Source organism: Podarcis muralis, chromosome 1 (genome assembly GCF_964188315.1).
Source record: "Podarcis muralis chromosome 1, rPodMur119.hap1.1, whole genome shotgun sequence".
NCBI lineage: Eukaryota > Metazoa > Chordata > Lepidosauria > Squamata > Lacertidae > Podarcis > Podarcis muralis.
In genome coordinates, this window is record NC_135655.1 from 86945676 (window position 1) to 86969531 (window position 23856).

Sequence of the window (23856 nt, forward strand, 5' to 3'; positions counted from 1 at the left end):
GATCTGTGGTAGGATAAGCAGCCTACAGGGAAAATAGAATCTTAATCAGTTGGAGGGTTGGCATTCATCAGCGAGGCATCAATCAAAGGATGCTTTTAGGTGTGGGATATTCTGCCCCTGGGTAGTAGGATGGCCCAACAGTGTCTCTTCCAGCTCTCTGATTCTAGGAACATTTTGCTTCACAGACATGGTCAAGTGTAGTGTGTGTCTTCGCTCCTTTAGATTCTTCTTTCAGACATCGCTATGCTGAATTTCCACTTGTGTGCATAGCAAATCCTCATGGCAGTGCCTCCTTTTGTAAAGTTTCAGCTCCTTCTCCTCCCCCTCCTATTGCATAAATCCTTCTTAATTCCACTTTGCAGGTCAAGAGGTATTTGCATGACTGGCCTTTTTCGGTCTGATAACCTGGGGATCAATATCTGCTGTTACATAGGGTCTCTGTGGTATGAGGACTGCAGGGGACAGGTCCTGTAAAATCAGCATATCGGAGTGAACACATGCCCAGAAGGGATTTTGTCTTCACTCTTTTGTGCTTCTCCATCGATCGGGAGACAAAGCACTTTCTTAAGATCACATCTCTTGTCTCCCGTGTGCACCTAGAACAGTGTTTCCCAACCGGTGTTCCGCGGCACACGAGTGTGCCGTGAGACGTTGCCTCGTGTGCCGCGAGATGCCTGGAGGGAGGCGGGCGAGTCGGGCGGCGAGAGGCGGGGCGGCGGCGGCGAGGAGAGGCCGCGCCTCCTGCTGTTGCCTGGCGCTCCGCCTCGCAGCCGGAAGCGCTGCCTGGGCGCCTCCGCGCGACTCTGCCTCGCTGGGTTTGGTCTCCCAGCAGAGACGGGTCACACGCGCCCCTCCCTCCCTCCCTCAGCCTGCGCGGAGGGAAAGCCAGAGAGAGGCATCGCTCCTGCGCGGCGGGAGAGGGAGCAGCCGGAGCGATGCCCCAAACGAACGCATGGGACCGGAGGGGAAATCCTCTCCGAGGCGGATTGAGCGCAGCTGAGAGAAGCCTTTCGAGGAGCTGCCGTGTCCCCTGGAAACCCCCTTCCCAGCTCTGCCTCAGCCGCCGCCGCCTCAGTTGCCGCCGTCCCTCAGTCCCTCGCTCTGCTGCCTCCTCCCACCCCCAAAGCTTGGAGGTTCCCCAGCAAGGGGGAGGGAAAAAACTTTCACTTTTGTGCGTCCCTCCCGGCGTGACGCTGCGCGCTGACGTCACGGGGCGGGGCTTTAATGGTGGTGTGCCGCGAGATTTTTTTTCAGTAAACAGGTGTGCCGTTGCCCAAAAACATTTGGGAAACACTGACCTAGAAGGTATAAGCAGAGAGGGGGTGCAGTTTGCTACACAGACACTTGACCTCTAGGAACTGAACTGTGATGAATTCCCATACCCTTTTCCCCTTAGCTGGACACCAAACAGCTGTCCCCCGATAACAGCTTTCACTCACCACTCGCATGGCTGGGAGCCCAAACCAGAGCCTTAGAAGCAAAAGATCCCTATCCAATTACCATCCCTTGGAGCTGATTCTAAACATGCATGTCTTCTCCTCCTCCCCTCACCCAGCCATTTTTAGCTAGCAGAGAGACACTTCTGGTGGGGATCCCATTCCATGGAATACATGCTTCCAAGTCTAGAGAGTTGTTGATAATCTATACTGAAAATCCTAACAGGGAAAGTGGGGTTGTTGTTCTTTTTTCTTTCTGGGGAGCATACATAGGACATTATTGCAGTACCATGGAAGCACTGAGGCAGCATGGAGATCACAGGGGAGGGTCGTAGTGATGTAATCTCGTCAAGCTGGCCTGGCAGTTCCCAGGAGGAGGAGGGATGCTAAATTCAAGAACAAGAGAGCAAGATAATAACAGGTAGCTGAGCTGTGGAATGCAAGAATGCAATCCTAACACGTCCTTCCCCAACCTGGTGCCCTCCCAACATTGTTGGACTACAACTCCCAGCATTCCTGCACATCAGGCCAAGCTGCCTGAGGCTGATGGGAGTTGGGAGTCCCAAAAACATCTGGAGGGCTCCAGGTGCAGTCTTAAGCAATTATTAAATGTCAACACTGAGTCTCCAATAGGACTGCCAACCAACAGCGGGTGGGGAGGAGAAAGCTACCTGGCTAGATTTATTTCCAGACCAGTGAAAGTTAGTTGCAAGGCCAGCCTCCCCTGCCTCCTCCTTCAGTCCTTTCCCCTTAGAAGAAGTGGGACACATGTGAACAGACAACTTTTGTGTTATGTTCCACCAGCCGCAGGTTGGCTCTGCCGCTAGATTTGCTCAGGGTTCCACCCCCAGGTCTCACCCAGTAGCAGAATTTTTGATTTTAAGAGTTGGCAACCCTAATCTCTGGAGCTTGCCAAGAACACATTAAGCAGTCAGCGAAGGCAGTTGCAACCTTACAATGGCCACACCAGATCAATGGGGGTGTTATTAAACTAATCTAGACCAACCAGCATTTCGGATGGACTGAACAAGACATGGGACATCATGTATATGAACAAGTTGACTTTAGATAATTTGAAGAGAGTATAGGCCTGAGGAAATGCTTTTGTTAGTAACTGGAACACTGGCTTTGCAGAACCTACCAATTAATGATGGACGTTTTTATCTAATGACTGGAGTCCATTGATGAATGACTATCTTTCTTTATTTCAATATTACAACAGTAAAGGATTCTTAAAATTAAAGATGAAAACAATCGAACAGTACATTAGATTGGTACATGTTGCTCCTGCTGGGTGGGGCCCAGATCCTGAGAGATACCCAGGAGCAAGTTAAGGCTGAAATTCAAAACCCATTTACTAGGAAGCAAGCCTCCTTGGACACAGTGTGACTTACTTATGGGAAAACATGCATAGGATGGCACTGCAAGTAGTGCTTCTCTGCAAAAGACCAATTGCCTACCAATAGCTATGCTAAAAGTGTTCCTTCGAGCAGAATCAAAGACATCCCAATTGCACATCTTGTAACACTTTGACTGTTGGGCTGACAAATGAAATAGTCTGGTGGAAGGTCCCGTCCCGTCCCCCCCATATTCTCTATTTTTTCTGACTTCACCTCTCACTTCTATTTCTAAAACTCCTCTGAGCACCTGTGAGTAATCTCACTTTGTGCCTACAACCTGCCAATATTTCAAGCTCATTAAGAATATTCATTGGTTTTCCTCTTAACCTCCTCTAAGTGAATCAATGTCTTTTATATTATAAACAATAGGTTCATTGATAGTGGGAATTAAAGCGCCCCTTAGGCTGGGGGTGGGGAAGGGGTAGAAAATTGAAGCCTACAACAGCAGTCTTTCCCCCTGCTAAGGGGTTATAGTGAGTTGCACAGTAGAAAATTAAGTGTGAATGTTGTTCCAGGCTCCTTTGACATAATTTCATTTAAAACGCAGCATTTTTTCTACTAGGTGCAACATGAACTAAACATCCTAGTTGTTCTAACTATTACAGTTGGGCTCCAATAATTTATCCTAGCAGCCTTACAAGTTCAAGCTTGCAGATGGAAATTTTTGATCCCCCTTTTATATCATTTTATGGTTAGTTTTTTTATCATGCATGACCAAGAATTGCTTTGACCTTTCCCGCAGCTCTGTCAAAACTGCCACAAACAAGAGGATTGTTCTCTTCTCATTGAATTTCATGGTGTGTGTTTTTAAAATGATATTGTTCCTAGTGCATTGCTTGTTTGTGTTTCCTTGCAGTATGTTGTGTGATTCCTCCCAGTTCAGTGTTACCTGCCTCTGCAAGTGTTGTTCATTGGCCTAAGTAATGGAAACAAGACCTTTGGTTTAGCCACTGGTCCATTCAACAGTTTGTTCAGTGCAACAGCTTGTTCAACCTTCTTGAACACAGAGATATCAGAACGAAATTTAGTATAAGTGTTGAGGACACACTTTTTTGTTTCAGGCTCTGGTACCAGCTCAACTTCCAAACCTGTTTTTCAAAACCGTGAAGGTAAATAGAAAATACACTGTAATGTGATCGCTGCTTTCGAGACTGAGATAACCAGAATGAAAGTCAGTATACATGTTCAGGACACCATTTTACACACCAAGTTCATACCCAGTTCCACCAATCCCTGCTTCACAAGCTCTTAACAAGTGTTGAAAACCAACATGTGAAAATATGACTAGCACCCAAAGCATTTTCCAACCCTTTGGGTATGAGCTGCTGCCCTCACTTAGAAGCCAAAAAGTCCCTGGGACTTGACCATAACTCATTCTTTGGCCTCGTGAGCTATGGCTTGGCAGTGAATTCAGCCTTGGCTTGGCAAGCTGGAAACTGACACTGATGCTCTTTTGGAAATTCAGAGGCGTTGACATCACCAGCTGACATCATCAGGGTGTGGGTCCCAAGCATGATCCTAAGATGTGATGGTTCTTCATGTTCTAACTGATCCATATTCAGCCTCCCGCTGTCTCTACATAGGCTTTCTCTTCTTGCCTCCAACTCAATGGCAACCGGAATCCTTGCTTCACCCCTTACTGCCTTAAGGGCTTTGTCTCACTTTTCAGACTGTCTAGAATAAGGCCTTTTGTTTGAAGGTATTATTATCCAGCTGTAAAGGCTCCCTTTCTTGGAGTCCAAAGGGACTGCAAATTTCAACCACTTATACTGCTTCCCAGTTAATTCAAGGATGAAAGTAAAGGTGGGTTTTTTAAATATATATTAAAAAACAAAAACGATGACGCACCTTCTCAGGCAAAATATTGCATGTAATTTAAATGAATTAACTTGGCATATTTGGTAACAAGGTGAAGGTCCTTACATCACATAGTCACAGTTCTTGTTTGAGCTGGGTAGAGCTTCTAGCTCCATCTCATCCTAGGAAGAAAGATTGCTTTCACCTTAATATTGTCAATTTCAGCATGTTATTCTGCATGGCCCTGTGGGTAACTGTAATAGTCTTTGTGAGTATGGAGAAATATCATCCCTAGCAGGACATTTAAGAAGTTTGCTCAGAAATTATCCCATTAATCACAACTCTCCAGGGAGGCAATCTGAGCTCAAGGGATATCTATGAGCAGGTGATTCTGATGACCCATTTAGGCATAAAGTTTTCTTATGTATCTGCATAGGACGTGGAGTAATAACCCACAGATCAGAAACTCATGAGGAATATCCTGACTATCTAGTTGATAAATAGTCTACATTGCGGCACAATTATGTAAACTTAGTCTCTGGACTTAATTGTCTTATGGGGAGCCCTCTTTGATTGATAATGGCCTGGTTCATGCATCACAGCTTAGCACAAATGTATGCCCTCTGAGAAAGGTGATCATGGCTGCCTTGCTTCTCCCAAGTCATTCTGCTGATGGACTGTAGTTTGGTTTGGCTTGGCTTGGCTTGGCTTGGCTTGGCTTGGTGTAAAGCAGGGGTGGCCAACTCCCAAGAGACTGCAATCTACTTACAGAATTAAAAACTGGCAGTGATCTACCCCTGTTTTTTTGGGTTCAGGTCAAAGTTGTTGAGCTTTTTTAGGGAGGAGGAAAGCCCTGTTTTTAAGGGTTTCGGGGAAGAAAGAGGAACAGCCACTCACCAACAGATCACTGGGGAAACAAATAGCCTTGATGAGTAAACTCCGCCTTCTGTCCTGTTCTACAGAGCGTGCAACAATGGAAGGTGGTGCGAGGGGGACAGATTCTATTTTACCCAGCGATCGACCACGATCTACCAAAACCTCCCAGGGAGCTACCAGTAGATCGCGATCAACCTGTTGGACATCCCTGGTGTAAAGCAACTTGAATTAGTGGGTGGGTGATAGACAGAAATGCAACCTATTTGTCGCCTTGTTTATTTCTTCTTGAGTAACCACTCATTGTCATGTTGAGTGTGTCTCCTCAGACTTTACCTCTTCCTTCTTCTTGTTGCATTAGTATTACTTTCCTTTTTGTTAACCTCGTGACTCCATGAAAGCCACATATTAACTTCTCAGAATGGCTTTGTTTGCCAGGGATAATAAACCTTAAGTGGTCTTACCAAACTATTTATTCCTGCAGTCAACTGCAATATATATACCAAATTCAATAGTTTTAGCATCTTGTCCACACCCAGGGAGCGTTTTTTGCCCCCGATGCCAAAGAACTTGATCAGACTTGAGTCACGTATGAGCCTTGACCAGGCGGGGAGAGGCACCATTTCTGTCCCACCTCAGAGGCATCCCCTCTTCTTTTGCCTGCAGCGCTGAATAATAAAATCCATGTTGCCTTTTTATGCACCCCTCAAAGCCATTGCAGATTTCCTAGGGACTCTTCTTCCATCCAGGCTGGAAAGGCAAGAGGTTGGTGGTACATGGAGATTAACAGCAAAGTACCAAAGGAGAGGGGGACCTCATAGATTGTTTAGAAAACACTAATGTGTGGTTGACGTAGGTGGTGGATCCTGATTGCATCAAGTGAGCAAAAGCCCAGCTGGAGGGGCAGCTCAGGTTCAGGCAGTTTGAGTGAGCCTCGAGAACCAGCCGGGGAATCAGGTATCAGCGCAATGCGGTATTGGTGACACAGCCCAGGCCGAGTGTGTGTGCTCCACCGGATGCAACCCGCTCCTCTGCATTCTAGCCGAGGGACATATGATCCCTGCATAATCCTACCAAGCTTCTGTGCAGGGAGAGGAAAGGAGAAGAGACCTCTGCCCTTCAGAATTCCAGCTCTCCATTCCTTCAACTCCAGGCAACCTTTAATATCTGAGTTTCTCCTCACCACCATCACCGCTACCCTTTCCCCCCCCACCACCACCCCATTTCCACTATAAATGATAGATGTCTCGTAGATTTTCCTACAGACAGAGACCACCAAGGGTTGCTAAGCCGGCTAAATTTCAACCAGTCGAACCAGTTTGCAGTTAAGCCTGCCACCTGGCTGAGGTTTCTTCTTGCTTTGAAAAGCTGACGCCTGCTCAGCGTATGCACAGAGATCCATGGAAAACTGCAGGATGTCCTTTGCTTGCGATCTCTCTTTTCCCCCTCCACTGGCAAGCTGCGTGAGGCAGGGATCCAAATAAAGGTTGAAACTGAATTTTGGCATCACCAATGCATGTGCAGATGCACACACATATACTCCTAGCAATAGCAACTCAAGTTGCCATTGCATCCAAATCTAATGCTTCGGCATAAGGTGACTATGTGCTACCTTCAGGATATTGCCTTTAAATACCAGTTGCTGGGGGATGCAAGTGGGAGATTGCCATTGTGCTCACATCTTCCTTGTGGGCATCCCATGTGTGTCTAGTTGGCTACTGTGAAAACGAGGTGCTGGAGACAGATAGGCCTTTGGTCTGATCTAGCAGGGCTTTTCTTACAACTGAAAAAAACCAGCTTGATCAGGTTGGAAACCTCTATTCTTGCAAATCTCTATGCTTCCCCATATTTCTCTTTCTGAAATGCATTTTCTAAAAAAGTATCTACAACCTTTCCCTGTCTTTAGGGTGCTGAAATGCAGAAGAGAACAGAACTCCTGCATCTTTAATAGAATTTCCTGCAATTCTCTTTTCTGCACAACTAGTAAAGGTGCAGGAGCTCTGCCTTCTTTTTGCATCTGGCCACCCCTAGCACCACTGCATGGGGAGATTTAAAATGAACAGGTTGTTGTATGCTAATTGCATTTACTATGTGAAAAACCATGAGTTTGCATCTCTTCCATATCCAGCCTGGATGAGGCAATTGTAATATTGCAGGGTCTAGATAAAGGACTGGGTCTACCCATGCAGCAGAATGACATGAAGGGGCATCGGAATGGTAGAATGGAATGGAATTCAGCTGAAGGATCACGTCTGAGTCATCAGCACTCAGCACCACAGCAAGTTAGAACTGCTGTCCTTGATGTAATAATTTTCTACTTGTGGGGAGTTTTTACATGGCAGGTGATATATTTGCCGCCTGCAATGAGCAGTATACACTGCATTCTTCTGCCTCAGCTTTCTACCATTTCATTCTGAATTTTAAGACCAGCCCAAAGCCACTGTGGGTTTTCCCAGTGGTGGCTTTCTTGGTAGCTGCTGTGGGTATGACTTCTCCTGCAGAGCTAGCTAAAATGGTGCTGCCTAGATATTGGTGGGCTCCACTTCCACCAGCCCCATCCAACATGGCGAGTAACCAGGGTTGGAGGGAGCTGCAGTCTAACTACATCTCAGGCACCATATTGGCTACACCTGGTTGTACTGTAGCTACACTCACAAGGCAACCACTGGGCTAAATAATTTCCTCCTTGCACAGCCAGTGATCAAGTTTTTGGATGTGAGGAAAGAAGCATCTGCCTAGCCATTGTTGCAATGAAATGCTGGAGTAGGTGGATCTTTGATCTGCACCAGCAGGGCCAGTCTTGTGTTCTTATGTTTATGGTCACCTGGCTGCATGCTGGACTCTATGACTTGCCACCTGAGCATGGGGAAAGTGAAGGAAGATCTAAGACACACGAGGGGTGAATGAAAGATAGTGTGCTATATAGTTCAGGGCATTAGTAACCTTCTCCCCACCACACTAGCACCCCCTTTCTGATCTTCTCCCCACCCACTGACCGCCCCTGTGGCTGCTCATATCTCCCCTCTGATTACCAAAAGGAATTAGAACCTGGCCAGCACTTTCCTGCCCTGGCTTGCTGACAAATTCCAGGTTTAAAGAAATGTTTATACTTTCTGTAATTTATAACTTAACTGTGTGCCCAGATTCTATTTCCCGGGCTGATACGTGCGCTGCTGGTGCCCTCTTCGGGGCAATGGATAATATTGCAGCCAAGGTGGAGAGATTGCTTCTAGGCACTAGAAAAGGACTTACTTGGTGAAGGAATGTGACCATAGACACACCACAGCTCTGCATAAAGGAGGTGGTGCCTATAGCTGTGGTTCACTATTCCTATGCCACACCCATGGCAAAATAAAAAGCCTAACTTTTGGGCCTCCAAAAGTTGCCCACCATTCCTGACCATCAGCCATGCTGGCTGGGGCTGACGAGAATCATAGTTCGACAATATCTGGAGAGCCACAGATTAGCCACCCTTCCTCTACAGTAGTACCTTGGGTTACAGACGCTTCAGGTTACAGACACTTCAGGTTACAGACTCCGCTAACCCAGAAATAGTACCTTGGGTTAAGAACTTTGCTTCACGATGAGAACAGAAATCACGCGGTGGCGGCAGAAGGAGGCCCCATTAGCTAAAGTGGTACCTCAGGTTAAGAACAGTTTCAGGTTAAGAATGGACCTCCAGAACAAATTAAGTTCTTAACCTGAGGTACCACTGTACAGACATGCAACAAGGAGCCTTAGATATTTTCCCCCTCAGATGTGACCTGAGGCTTTTTAAAAACACATGTCCATACGTTAAGCAGAAAAGCAAAATAATACACTGAACCAGTACTTTTGATTGGTCCTTTGTCCTCTGGAGACAGGAACTGACAAGAATCTCGGGCCTAGTGCTGATATTGAAGTGATTGGTGAAGTTAAGACAGGTTCGAAGGAAACCCCTGATCCCTTCAGAAGCTGCTAGCCTTCAACTCCCATCAGCCCCAGTCAGCATGGCCCATAGTCAGGGCTGGAGTTGTAGTCCAGCAACATCTCCCATCCCTGGGTTAAGGGGTAGAGGATTTTGATATGTATCCTTCATAGGACGAAGAGGGGAGGAAGCCAGGCAAAGGTACCTATTTCACCAAAGCAAGATGCACACCTGTTGCCCTGAGTAGTGTTTCTGCAGACCTGATGACAGATCTTTGGATCATGATGCTTCAACAGCATTCCCACCCACTTACTCTGGCTCCAGCTCGCTCCCACCGCTGGTGTTTGAAGTCATGTGCACATGACCTTAGCCACAATCCATATCTATCCTTTTTGATTTGTTTTTCTTCAAACCAGCTTCCATCCGGTTTGAAAATGAACACAATATTTACTTTGCTCTTAAGCCGAGGTGTGCACATTTTTGGCAGCCATTGCACGTGTGCAGATGACAGCTTCATGAATAGGTGTTGGAGAGGGAGTTGCAGGTGTGGGTTTAAAAAAAAACAGTTAATGACCATTGAGCAAAGACATCCCCATCCCTCTCTCTGCAGCAATGTAGAAATGTGGCTTAAAATGCAGCAGTGGATGAAACAACCTCACTGAGTATTAAGCCTCTAATGTTACATGTCTTGGCCTGAGCTTCATCCCTATGTAACCAAAGCAATGTTGCCTACTGAAGCAGCATGCATAGGGTCCATACAGGAGATGGTATGGATTGTATTGAATAGGTGAGTGAAGAAGCAAGAGGTGTGGCTCTCCAGGTGTGGTTGGACCACCACTCCCATCAACTCTGACTGCCGGCCCTGCTGGCTGAGGCTGATAGGAGCTTGGGAGTCCAACAGCACCCAACAGGTTGCCCATCTCTACACAGCACTACCAACCAAAAGGAACATCTTAAATTTGCAGCAGAGTCAGAACCTCTATTTGGTGTGCTAGGAACAAAAATTGGTGTGATTGGTGTGAAGCAACAAAAAGATTAATAGCCTAATTCTAGGTAATTGTTCAAAAGCTCATTCCCATTGGGTTCAACTGAGCTGCAAGCTGTCAAATTGCAAGCTGGAGAACATGGCCGAACCTCCATGTCCCCATATGCAACAGGAGATGGGAGAGCTGCCTGCTCCACCCTCACCCCTGTCACCTCTCATCTCACAAGCAGGACTTGGGGTTCACAGTACAGCAGTGGGGAAAAGGGCAGGTGATGATGTTTGCATGCAACTGCCTCCTCTGCTCTATCAGGGTGCATTTGTGTTCTCAGGATAGCAACTTGTTACCCCTCCAAGGACTTATTCCCTAGTCCTTATGTTTAGGACTGCATGGTAAAGTGTGGAGTACTTTCCAGGAAGCCCTGTCTTTAACCAATGACACTTCACTTCTACATCTGGATAAGGATTTTTAGGATTGGCCTCTTAAATATGGTGAGAGAGATCTGTTCTAGATTAAGTGCCCATAGATGGAGACTGGAGAGAGGGTCTTCTTGGAAGAGGTGCAATAGTGGACTACCTTCTCCAGCAAGCTTGCCAACACAAGCTTAGCACCAAGTGGGTCATCTGTGACAGCTCAGATTCCAGGGTGATTTGAGGTTGTTGAAAGCTTTAAGGAGACTGGGTGCATCCTGGGAGCAGACAAAGCCAAGCTTCTGCCCTTCCTTTCTTCCACTCTGTGCTTCCTTTTAATCGTTTTCCTGTGACCACCCTAATCTCTCAGCTGCCCTGGGTGGCCTGGTAGAAATGGGCAGTGCAGGATTCCATAGTCTCTGTGGGGTTAGGACTTTATTGAAATTTGGAGCTAAAAATAGCCTTCTTTTGCTCTAAGGGCTGTATTAAAGGTCACAAGTGAGCTAAGTATAGGCTGTCACCAAGTCGTTCCTATATATAACTGTGCTGGAGCTCTAAAAGCGACCATCTGTTAATAAGATCATATTGGCTAGGATCAGAGAGTTTGAACACACACAGAGTTTAGGAGGCAGGGTGGATTTTCTCTGGGGAATGCACTGCCACAAGAAGGTGGGAAAGGCCACATGCATAAATTGATGTCTGCAAGGATTAAATAAATAAATGGAGGATAAATGAGTGGCTGCTACCCAGGCCCAAGATACCCTGAAAGGTAACATTCATTACCTTTTGTGATCAGACACTAAGGATTAATAGGGGATGGATACCAGCATTAATAGGGACGCGGGTGGTGCTGTGGGTTAAACCACAGAGCCTAGGACTTGCCATTCAGAAGGTCAGCGGTTCGAATCCCCGCGACGGGGTGAGCTCCCGTTGCTCGGTCCCAGTTCCTGCCCACCTAGCAGTTCGAAAGCACTTCAAAGTGCAAGTAGATAAATAGGTACTGCTCTGGCGGGAAGCTAAACGGCATTTCCGTGTGCTGCTCTGGTTTGCCAGAAGCAGCTTAGTCATGCTGGCCACATGACCTGGAAGCTGTACACCGACTCCCTCGGCCAATAAAGCAAGATGAGCGCCGCAACCCCAGAGTCGGTCACGACTGGACCTAATGGTCAGGGGTCCCTTTACCTTAACCTTTACCAGCATTTTGCCTGCTTGTAAACTTTGTGAGACATCAGATTTGCCACCATCACCTTCAATGTTTCTTGATAGCACTGATGACTCTTGACCATTGCTCATTTAATAGTACACTTGAGTGGGGTGTGCAAATAAGATTGCAGCCAAAATGGGGGCACCAAGACAAGAAAATATTAGCATGTTTGAACACTGAAGTTTGAAGGTGTACAAAGATTTTTTTTACCTAAATAAAAACTTAAGGGGATGTCTCATCCCCCACCCCCACCCCCACCCCCCCCCCACACACACAAAAGTGGGAATTTGCACTTGACCCCTGTACATATATTTCAAAATTCTGGTAGAATTCAGATATATTTGAAATGCTAGCAAACTGCTTGATTGGAAAGGAGAGGGGGAGATTTCCCACTCAGCTGCTTAATGTATGTCTGCATGTGAGGAGGAGACTACAAATGTCAAGCCATCAGCTTGCCTGAGGCTTAGTGACAGATTTCAGTATAGTCTGCTGCAAGTGAACAACAGGACACTTGCTGCCCCTGGGTATGTTTTGGCCCCTCACACAGTCTGCCAGAGTGTTTACGGCTGAGAGCTGAGAAGATCCGCTGTTACTGAGAGGATTCCAACCCACCCCTTGGAGAGTCCTTGTCAGGCAACAAATCTGCTCCATCTCTTCACTCAGGGGACTATACCTTGTAATGTCTCTTTTGACCTTGTATGGAGCACCACATGCTTTTCTTTAATGAGGGCCTCACTCTTCCACATTAAGATCCAGAAGCAGAGCATTGTTGCTGCCCACTGAAAAGCAAATGACACTTGCTTCTCCCAGGGCATGCCAGGGAAACTCTTCTTGTGAACAAGCCTGAATGTGAGCCATCATGAGTAGGGAACTTTTTCAACCTGAGGGCCACCTTCCTGCACTGGCAACCATCTGAGGGGTTGGGCAGGGCCAGAGGCAAGTGGGTGGAATAATGGGTGTGGCTCTTCTCTTGGTACAGTAGGCTATATTCCTGCCATGCAACAGCTGGAGAGTTCTTCGTTTGGATGCATTCAGTTTGGCACTTAATATAACCTTTCCACTAATAACTGTGGCAGTAGCAAGAGTTGGGAATTTATCAAATTTAGCACACTCCACCTCCAAAAAAATAACCCTGGGAACCCAAATTATCCTGTCTTCTGCTGTCTGATTCCTATTCTGGCAAAGGATTGCGGTACATGCGCTGTAGTTTAGTCACCCTAGAAAAGCAACACTGTGTTCAGCAACCTTGGATTATAGCAGGTTGGGCTGTTATAATATCATTTAAACAGTTTCCTTTTTTAAAAATAACTTTTTTATTCAAAATTAAAACAAAACATATTATCCAGAAACATATCATCCTTATTCCCCCCCCCCATTTTTCCTCCCTTTTTGCATCTCATTGCCATATGATCCCACTCTTCACATATTTCTCCACTTTTCACCCACATGCTCCAACTAAAGATAACATTTCATGCACCTGCCAAAGTGGATTCTACCAGCTAGCCCATGAAAACTCTTCTCCTTTCAATGCCCGCCGGGTTCTGGGAGAAGAGGGATCTGGAATGTTTTCTAAAGACACTGAGTCTGTCAACTGTCTCTCCCCTGATGCTTCTTCCTCTTCCTGCTCCTCTCCCATTATTTACCAGCTTTTCACCTCATCTGCCTCTGACCTCCCAAAAGCCACCGTTGTAAATCTATACTGTCCTCCTCTTCTCTAGAAGGGCCAGGCTGAGGAGGCGCTTCCCACCATTCCCCCTCTGTTCAGTCCCTGACAATATGTGAGGTTTCTCAGAATGTGGGCTTCATGCGTTCCACAAATACAGATGGTGCATTTTATGGATCTTGAGACTGCTGTTACGAAAGCAACGAGCAAAGAAGGATGCTGTGGCTCAAGGAAATGGATGAAAGTCCAAGAAGCAACTCTTTTTCTTGCTTTCTCCCATTCAGAAAGAGAATCCCGAGAGCATGAGGACCCAACCACCTCAGAAATGGCAGAGGAGACCTACCCTTCCAAACCGCACAGGAACAAGGGACACGTGCGCCTCCCTGAGTCCAAGGTAGAGGCCCTGAGGAAGGATCGCAGGAAGAAGCTGACTTCATCCAAGTTCGTTGGTGGGGCAGAAAACACGGCACACCCTCGCGTTGCTGCCCCTGAGCTGAGGCCAGAGTTTGAACTGGTAAGTGTGGTCCTTCCCTGTACCACATGTGCCCTTGCCCTTCATTCTCTTGCTCCATGTCTTGTCTCCTCCCCTCTTCCTACCATCTATGTTCCCACCATAACTGCCATGCCGGTAGAGGATGGTTAGAGAGGGATATTGATAAGTGGAAAACATGGAGCTGGCGGGCACAATTCTAGCTGCTAGTTTAAAGCCCACTCTGCATAGTGACTCTTCCCTCCACCCACCTTCATGTGCTCAGCCGCCCACCACATAGTGAAGCTGGTTTCCTCCAAGCAGTGCCAGTTCCAGGTTTTGCCAGGCTAAGATGCTCTGTGTGTGTGCCCATTGCCTCACCACTATTACCACTGCCCATGTGCTTGCCTCTTGGCTCAATCTGCACATCCTCACTGATCTTAATGAATTCTGCTTAATCTGACCTTATCTTGGGAGTTCAGTGCTTCATCCTCCTCAGCACCTGATTGCTTTCTCTCCTCTTCTTTCAGGGCCCTTGCCGTAGACAGATGGAGGCATCGCTGCAGGAGCTCAAATCAAGCCAGCGCATGATCCCCCGTGCCGTCCACCTTCCCAACTGTGACAGGAAAGGCTTCTACAAGAGGAAACAGGTAGAAGCTCTGCTTGGAGTCAAGCTCTGCTTTGTGGTCCAAGGGTACAGACAGCAGGGGCTCTTCCCCATCAAACAGCTTCGAGTCAATTGACCCAGTCTCCTAACAGTTATTTCACCACAAAATCTAAACTGGTGTTCCTCAACCTTGGGCCCTCAAGGTGTTGTTGGGCAACAACTCCCATCATTCAAAGCTGACTTACCCATTAGGGGTGGCAGGAGGTGTTGTTGTGAGCTTTGAATGATGGGAGTTGTAGTCCAACAACGTCTGAGGATCCAAAGTTGAAGAACACTGGTCTGAACCAAGGTTGTGGCCTATGGATTTATGCTCTGTACGAGCCAAGCATTATGTGGCGCAGGAGGTGATTAAATGAATAAAAAAAAATATGATTGCAAGTGACACCATTAGCATCATGTGTAGTTAGGAACCCACTGAAAAGGATATACCAAGAGCTCTGGCCACAAGTTTCAATATAAGGAATAATTCCTACTCGAGAGTTGAGAAGAAAAACGTGTATATTCTGCTAAGAATAACAGTATGAAGCTAATAGTAAATTTGAACACAACGTGTAAGTACAATAGTTTTAAGGTAATAGTAAATTTAGATACAACGTTTAAGTGCAAAAATAATGTAGTTTCAAACATGCAGTGATATAGTATAAAGGTACATAAAATACCAGTACACAACAATTGTTTTATACAAGTCTCAATGGCAGTCAAAAAGAGTCCATATTATATAGAATCAGAATAAAGAATAAAGAATCAAATAGGGCCAAAAAGGAGTATCCGGAGTGTGGATCAGATGTACGACTCAGTAGTGGTGACCAGGACAGGGCCCTGTTTCGGAGTAAACGCGTTCTTCAGCTGGTAATATCAAATAATATGTCAAAATAGATCAAGGTTCTTCAATGCCATAGATCATAAATATAATAAAGTATATACATACTAAAGTGTATTAACACATATCATGATATTTGGTTCCATACCTCGGTTTTTTGAGGACTATAAATCTGTTGGAAGTCTATATCATTTAATTCTTTTATGTTAGGAACCCAAGCAACCCTACAGCAGACCCAGGACAATTGCCCACATTTAATTGCCTTAACCTACATCTTGATCCACCAAAATTTGCAAGTGATGATGCTCATCATCTCCATACTGGAAAAAGTTTATTTCTTCAGATTAAGCTGCAGTTAAAGGAGCAGGCTAGGCTGGTTTCCACCTCTCCCACTCCTTTACCCAGAAGCAAACTGTGCTTATTTGGGGTTCTAGTCTAGTTAAGGCCTTAACCAGCAGGCCAGCTGGTTAATTCCAAGGTTAACTTCCTCCAAGGTGGGCAGGGGATGTCTTCCTCTCAGGGGAGGCGTGACCATCCCAGACACCCTCCACTCACTCTCAACCCTTTTCATCCCCCTCTCTCCAGTGCAAGCCATCTCGGGGCCGAAAACGTGGACTGTGTTGGTGCGTGGATAAGTACGGACTGAAGCTGCCGGGAACGGATTACGTAGCTGGAGACCTCCAGTGTCACAACTTTGACAGTGGCAACACTGAGTGAATTATCCTTCTTTGCCTCTCCCTGCCAGAGCCCTTTCCCCCACCCACCCACCCATTACCCACCCACACCTCACAACGTGCCCAGGAGACTGATTCCTTTCATCTCATTTTAAGAAACTGAGGACCTCGGAATCTACGGTTATTATCATCAACTTCTCTCAATGGCAACGGCAGAGACTAAAGAAGAAAAGGCAACACTTTGAAGCCAAATAAATGGATAAATAGAGAAGGAAGGAAGGAAGGAGGCAGAAGATGAAGATGACAAGGCAGCCACCACCTCCCTTGGGACATGGCTCTAAGATAACTCTGTAGGCCGCCATGCTTGAAAGTATTGTCATCCAGCCGCCCAGACAGCACCAATGTAGGAAGCTCTCAGAAGCACTTGAATTTTGTTTTTGTTTTCTTCCCCTCCCCCCTTTTTTACTATAGTGGGTTTGAAACCTTAAGATTTTGGGAAGTACTTAGTTTAACCAGCAGAATCCTAGGGCAAGCAGGCCACTCACTATTTCAATCCACACACACATAATATATATATTCTGTCAAGGTTCTTTTTTCAATGTTGTCATTTCTCTACTCCTTCCCCCAGGGCTAAGGTTTTATTTGCTCTCTCTCCCTTATTTTATTTTCAAATAAAAATCAAATGGATCAGAGAACATCAGAACCTACAGCAGGGTGAAGTGAAACCATTGGTTAAAAATCAAAATTCTTCAGGTCCTGCTGGGACTGTTTCACTGGGGAGTTAAGTAAGAGGTTTGACCTGATTATTTGAGGTGTCATTGTCCATCCCTCTCCTGTGTAAATACAGCTGTGGTGCACATGTTTACTCTTTGTTGAACAAGTCCCCTTTCTTCCAAGAAGAGTCCTTTGACCTCCAATCATGTAAGAAGCCCCACAAACCTCTATGCAGTTTCTTGTGTAAGTCAAAGGCATTCAGGTTTGTGTATTTGCAGGATCATGACCCAAGCTGAAGCAATAGCATGTCAGGTATCCTGCAGGCACTTAAAGCATATTTTTCTTGTTGTCAATTGTGTAAACCGACCTGTGGATATCCACACAATGCTGAGCAATCATTGCCCTGAGCAAGGACAATACGAAGGAGTTAAAACATGATTCATAAAATCATGCACACTAGATTTGTAAATCTAGTCCACAGATAAGGAAACTATTTTGCCATCTTTCAATGTCTACAAAGTGGCTGAGAGTAGGTTGAGACCTTTTTTCCCTGAAAGAGACTCTGAAATTGCTGCATGGCGGGCAGAAGTTCAGTACATATTAATTTGTCCCCATAAGTACATCTCTTGTGCTGGAAAAAAGCTGCACCTGCTTAATTTCTGCCTGTTGTGCTGCTGTCAGTCTCCGCCAGGAAAGAATAAGCTATGCAAACAAATAAAAAAATCAGAATACAATAATTTGACAACTTTCACGTCCAAGCTTGGGCATGCCACTAAAGCCATTTTAAAAAATATATATTGTTTAACATTTTTTAAGCTCCTCAGTATGTCTCCATGGACATTACCATGACAAGGATCTTTCCTATACTCAGGATGGTGAATGAGAATGCAAGAAAATGACAAGAGGGAGAGAGAGAAAGGATTACCCATCCAAAGTCACTAGCATTAGGGGAAAATCACCAAAATAGTAGCCATTCAGAAACATGCAATCCACTTGAGGGTGCAAAAGAAATGGAACCCATGGTGATTTCCTGGAGGAGGACACAAAGGAGTCAAGGACACTGGTGTGGTGGGCTGCAAGCACTTCTGGACAACATGCTAATCAGAAGCATGGAGAGAGACAGAGAGAGGACCGGGGTTTTTGCTTGCAGGCAGATGAGAAAGGCCACACTGCCTGCTGAGCGTCAGAAAAGAGCGCTGTTGGTAGGAGAACCAGGTGGACACCCACAACATGCTACATGAACTACTAAGCACAGAAGAAAGGGAAATGAGGAATCGTCCTGGCAGAATGGCTACAGCATGAAAGTGACTATGGTGGGTTTTTCTTCTATCACCCCCTTCACTGCCAGCAGTGTTCAGATCAGCTCCAGAACAAAGATGAAAGCCAACAAACCATTGGGGTCTTCCCAGAGATGTGAGAACTGGCCAAGAAAATCTGGATCAGGGAATCCACAGATTGGCTCTATGGAGATTTGATTTGTCTTCTATAGAAGAGAGCAGGATGGGGAGATTTCTCCACATTTCTGTGTGCAAACACCCATTCTTTTGTGCAGAGACAAGGAAATATGGAGATGGAAACACACACACACACACATCCTTCCAAGGTAAAAAGTCTAATCATCTGGGTGGAATTCCTGCCCCAAAATTCAACATTGCAAACAAAGCCCACTCCATCCTTTCAGCTCCATCTTTGATCCAGATTTTCTGGAAAGTGTAAATGACTGCTAGATATTCCAGTTATCCCCTCCCCTGGGCTTTGGCAGCAGTGGTGAGACTTTTACCCTTTCTCCTCCGAATCAAAGCTAAACCTACCACAAGCTCCTGTGTAACAGAAGGCCGAACTGTGCTTTGACTGGAACATTTGTTATCACAATGGGTGAGCCTAAGTCCCATTTTCCCCACAACCCTGATTTAGCATGTGGAAAGGTAGAAATGCCTTGTTGTTTACTACCTGCATTTGGGTTGGATTATTTGGCTGTGCCTCTTTCCTAAACTGGATAAGTCCTTGGATGCTCTGCTTACAATGCAACCTGAACAATATACCCCTAGTTAGGTAGCTCTTTCCCAGTTCCCTGGCAACAAGATCATCTATGTCAGTCAAGAGAGCTTGTAGGACAGAAGGAGAATCATGGTCCCTTTCAGAAATTCTGTACTTACCAAGGTGGTATAATTGTGCTTCTGTGTCAACAAGTGTGTGAACTGGGTAAGGGAGCAAATCTGTGGTAATGATGGAAAGGAGGGGCAGTGCCCTTGTTGCCTTGCTATAGGCGACCTGAGATGCTCCCCCCCCCCCCAGCAATGGCCATAATCCTGATCTCCATGAAAGACACCCGTGTGCAACATTTGGGCTGTCCCTGATGTCTTCTACAAAGTAGAAGGACAGAAATTGTTTAAGCATTTCTTCTCAGGCTTTCAACATGGTTCATTTCTTTGGGCTGGTAAATCACTTGTATTGGGACTTGGTTGGTAAACGAAAGGTCCTGACCGCATCTGTCCTTCCCCATAGAAGATTGTGTGGACAGCCCCAGTGGTGGGCATTGGTCCCTTAGGTGTTCACACTTGGGATTATGGCCAGTATTCCAAAAGGGGGAGACCTAAGGTAGCACCAAAAATAAAGTGTATCTTGAGAACGAACTACCATAATGGCCAAGCCAGTAGATCAGAAATGGGGAACCTGGGGCGATCCAGATGTTGCTGGACTACAACTCCAGTCATCTCTGACTGTTGGCCAGGCTGGCTGAAGCTAATGGGAACTGGAGGCCAGCAGCAACTGGAGGGCTGCATGGTCCCTGTCCTTGCAACAGATTATATAAGGCTTTAATCTGGTCCTGACATTTCCAGGGGTAATTCATACAGGAGACGTCTCCATTCTAGCCATTACAGAGAGGGACAAAGTGGTCCTATGAAACCTGGTGATATCTATGCTACAGCAAAGCTCAGCATTGGCTTCTTATCTCTTTGGGGAAAATGAGGTTCAGTATGAACAAAGGCAAGAGGGAATTCTGTCATCTTCCAAAAGTGAGAACTGAATCCATTTTGCTTGCTCCAGGGCACGTATGGTGCACTTTCTCTAGGTCTAAAGAATACATGGGAAAGGTCCATGGTAGAATGACTATGGGCTGCAAAGAGGCTGGTGTACTTAATCCCTTTGGATTTAAAAACAAATCTCTATTGTCAAAAGAAGATTTACAAGGAGGAAAGGACAGTGGAGCAGAGTGCACATATAATCTACATAACATATAAAGGGGCAGGAGATGTGCTGGGCACATAAGAAATTATGGGAAATTTACACTACAAAGTTATGCTGATTTTGTACCAATTTAATTGTCATGGCTTTTGCCAAAGAAGCCTAAGGACTGTTCTTTTCTACAGTCCCTAAGGTTCCCTGAAAGGAGGGAGTGATTCCTAAATCAGTGTAAGTGTGTGGTGTAAATATATATCTTTACAGGGCAATCCGTAACATGTCTACTCAGGAAGAAGTCTCATTGAGATCAGAGGGACCTATTCCCAGGTAAATGGGTAAAGGATTGCAGCCTTAGTTGCATAAGATGAAAGAATGTTGCTAAAATCCTTTTCTCTCCCCAATTGGTAGAGTCAGTCTCTTGGCACTCCTGGACTGGTTTCAACCAAAACCATCTTTTATCCTTCCTTCCTTCCTTCCTTCCTTCCTTCCTTCCTTCCTTCCTTCCTTCCTTCCTTCTTGATATGTATTTTTTTATTATTTCCTGAAACTTGAAAACCTTTCCCTATATAGAAAATAAGATCCCTTCTTACACCGTAAACAGGGCATGGAGATACCCACTTCATCTCCTACTTCTCTTGGACACACACACACACAGTCACAGAGTAGAGATATCGCAAGCAGGTGAGGGGGTTTGGAGTACATAATATTCCCACCTAACTGCCAGCTCACATTGTAAAAGGATTTTCTCATAAGCTCAAAGGATGCCTTTGAGGACAGTTCCATTACCTGGTTGCAAACTTTGCTGGCTACTGCAGTAGCAGAAACCATTCCAAGTGCATTGGCCACAGCTGATTTTCCAGGAGAGAGCACATCTTTCATCCTTGCTGCTTAAGTATGGAGAACCCAAAGCTGATGTAGACTTTCACCATTAGAAGATCAACCTTCATGGATTTCTTAAAGCAGCACTCAAAATCTCAGCTGAAAGGCAGGGAAGCAGCTGCCCCAGTCTCAATCCTACAAAGCCAGTGCTTTTCTTTTTGGTTAAAAAAATGAGGTGCTAGTACCCATACATAGATAAAAGTCCATGGGCAGCCCCCCCAAAAAAAGGTGTCAGTACTCTGTACTAGTGAATACTGTCACAAAAAGTTCACAGTGTTCTCCGGGAGGAAGGGTTTTTAAAAATAACACAACCCCTTTTCCTGACAGGCCCTGCAGAGCAGACTAGGGAATCTTCCCAAACCTGAGTGTCGCTTCCATCAAAGGGAGAGCTCCCCAAGAGCCATGCTCCCATCAAAAGTGCTAAACTTGCCACCCTGGACCTTAAAAGTGGGTTGACATTTTTATGTGCTCTCAAGAGGCCTCGAGGTAACCACTGGCATGACCTTTGCAGAGTTTGTATGATCACCTTTGCATGATCACCTCCTAAGAGCAGAGGGGAAACTGTGTTTGCAAACAGACTGGTGACAACATTTGGGAAGACCAAAGTCTGTAGAACATGGCTAGAAATAGGACTGAGAACTTGGGCTACTTTATTCATCATATTCATTCATTCATACCTAACAACAAACCTTCACGATCCTATAACTGTCAAAGGCAGAGGAACCTCTTTCCAACCTGTAGATGCCAAGGCACTATAGCATAAGAGACTATGGGGAAACAAAAGCTGTTAGAACTGATGCCAGCTTTAGAAGAAAAGTCCTGAATCTCATTACTCTAATAGCACCTGCTATTAGAATAAGTCTTTGTTCTTTACCCCTCCTACTAGTCCTTCATTTCTATTAGCCTTTTGTGTTACATTGGTTACAGTGCCAACTTCTGGCAAGCCATTCTCAATAATCTCCCCCAACCATAAGCTACTGGTGAGTGACTCACACAACCCGCCATGTTTTTGACGAGTGCTCAATTCCATTGTGTTATAAGCTTTAAAGATGGCATATTTGCCATTGAATGCACAGATTTCCCTCCTTCCCTTTGGCTGGCGACTCTGTGCCTGAATCGCTTTTCCTCTTCAGTTACCCATGATCCCCCATAAAGACTCCAGCTGCCATTGGTAGGAGATGAAAGTTATGCCACCTCAAGAGGAGGATACTGTCTCCATTGTTGACCAAGGAGAAAAGGCTCGCCCAGTTTACTTCATTTAAGAAAGAGCTTTCCAGCCAGAGTAGTGAATCAGGGTGGGAGGTGATGAGAAAAAAGATTTAAAAGACAACGCGGTGGGGGAGTCCCCTTCAGAGACATTGATCTCAGAGACTGTGCACAGGGAAAGTGTGGAGAACGTTTTGGAGGCAATTGGTGAGATACCTTTCATCTCCAAAGCAGCTTTCACTTTCGACCTTTGTGAGTGGGATTCAGGAGCATATAGAGATCTTTAAAGTCTTAGAAGGTCCCACTGCAGCTGATGCAGGTCACATGCATATCCTATGTTTGAATCACATGGCTTCCTGCAATCCTGGGAATGAGAGTTTCTTGCTCTCAGAGCTGCAATTCCTAGCACTCAATTCTCTTGGGGGGTGGGGAGGAAACCACAGGCTTTAGACATGGTTTAAATATACGGTGTGGATGTCACCATAGCCTACGAACGACAATATCCAGGGGAGCAAAGACCTCCTTTCAAGCTGAGATATTCCTTGTCACTGTTGCAGAGGACAGTTTTATTTTGAAACCACTAGTACAAGAGCATATTGCACTATTTCTCCACTTCATATCTCTCTCTCTCTCTCTCTCTCTCTCTCTCTCTCTCTCTCTCTCTTTCTGTCTTTCAACAGAGCATCTATAACTTCAGCAGTTGACAGGTCACTGCAGTCCCAGGCCACCTTCCTGGTATGAGCATCCCAGATAATGCCCAGGGAGGAGAGGGGGGCTTGCAGCACTCCCAACTTCCAACTCCATCCACTCTCAGCCCCTCCCACAACACCACTGGGACAGCTCTTCTACAATGCAGTTATTGCCCTCAGTAGCACAGTTAACAATACACACATGATTCCGAGTATCCTACCTGGTTTTTAATCATTACGCAGAATTATTCACTACACATTTTACGGTAGCTTTTAATAGCTTTACATACATACAGTAGCTCTGTGGATATTTTTTTTTCTTTTGCAGTAAACAAAAAATATTCATACTCTTACCGGTGGGGGGCGGGGGGGAGCAGTTTGTGAAAAAACTGACAATGGATGAGGAGTGTAATTGCTCTGTTTAGCATTTTGTACTTTAAAAAAAAAGAATCTCACATTTTATTAAAAAGTGAAGATTGCTGTATACTATTTATTCAACTTATAATTTATGTTACTCTTTGATCTTTGTCTTTTCTTATGACAAAGCATTTATTTAATAAAGTTATGCATTCAGTTAGCCTGTGTGCATGGCTTGGGGAATGTCTGTGTAGTGCACTTGTGCTGAATGAGTGTGATTTGCCCATCTTCTATTAAGGGAGCCAGCTGAGAATCTTTTGACTTTACTTGAAAGTAGCAGAATGCCCATCGTGTGAACAGAAGCCTTGCAGACTGCAAGGAGATGTGGTGCTCCAGGCAGGTTTCGTCCTCACTGCAGCCCTTTACTTTTCTGCAGAGGAGACAATGGTGCCCATTCACTTACAAAGGGAATGGGGAAGGGCACAGCTGCATATATGACTAGGTGAGAGCTAAATCTACTTCATG

The 23856-nt window shown here is 45.6% G+C and overlaps 1 protein-coding gene across 1 annotated transcript in view; it reads left to right on the forward strand.

Annotated features, from left to right (window-relative positions):
- IGFBP5 (insulin like growth factor binding protein 5) overlaps positions 1–23551 on the forward strand; it is a 43160-nt gene extending 19609 nt beyond the window's left edge. Inside the window, exons 2-4 of the mRNA XM_028742474.2 lie at positions 13958–14187; positions 14673–14792; positions 16215–23551. Coding sequence (XP_028598307.1) covers positions 13958–14187; positions 14673–14792; positions 16215–16346 — 482 coding nt within the window. The 3' untranslated portion in view covers positions 16347–23551. The remainder of the gene's footprint in view (positions 1–13957; positions 14188–14672; positions 14793–16214) is intronic.
- Positions 23552–23856: the final 305 nt, after the last annotated feature.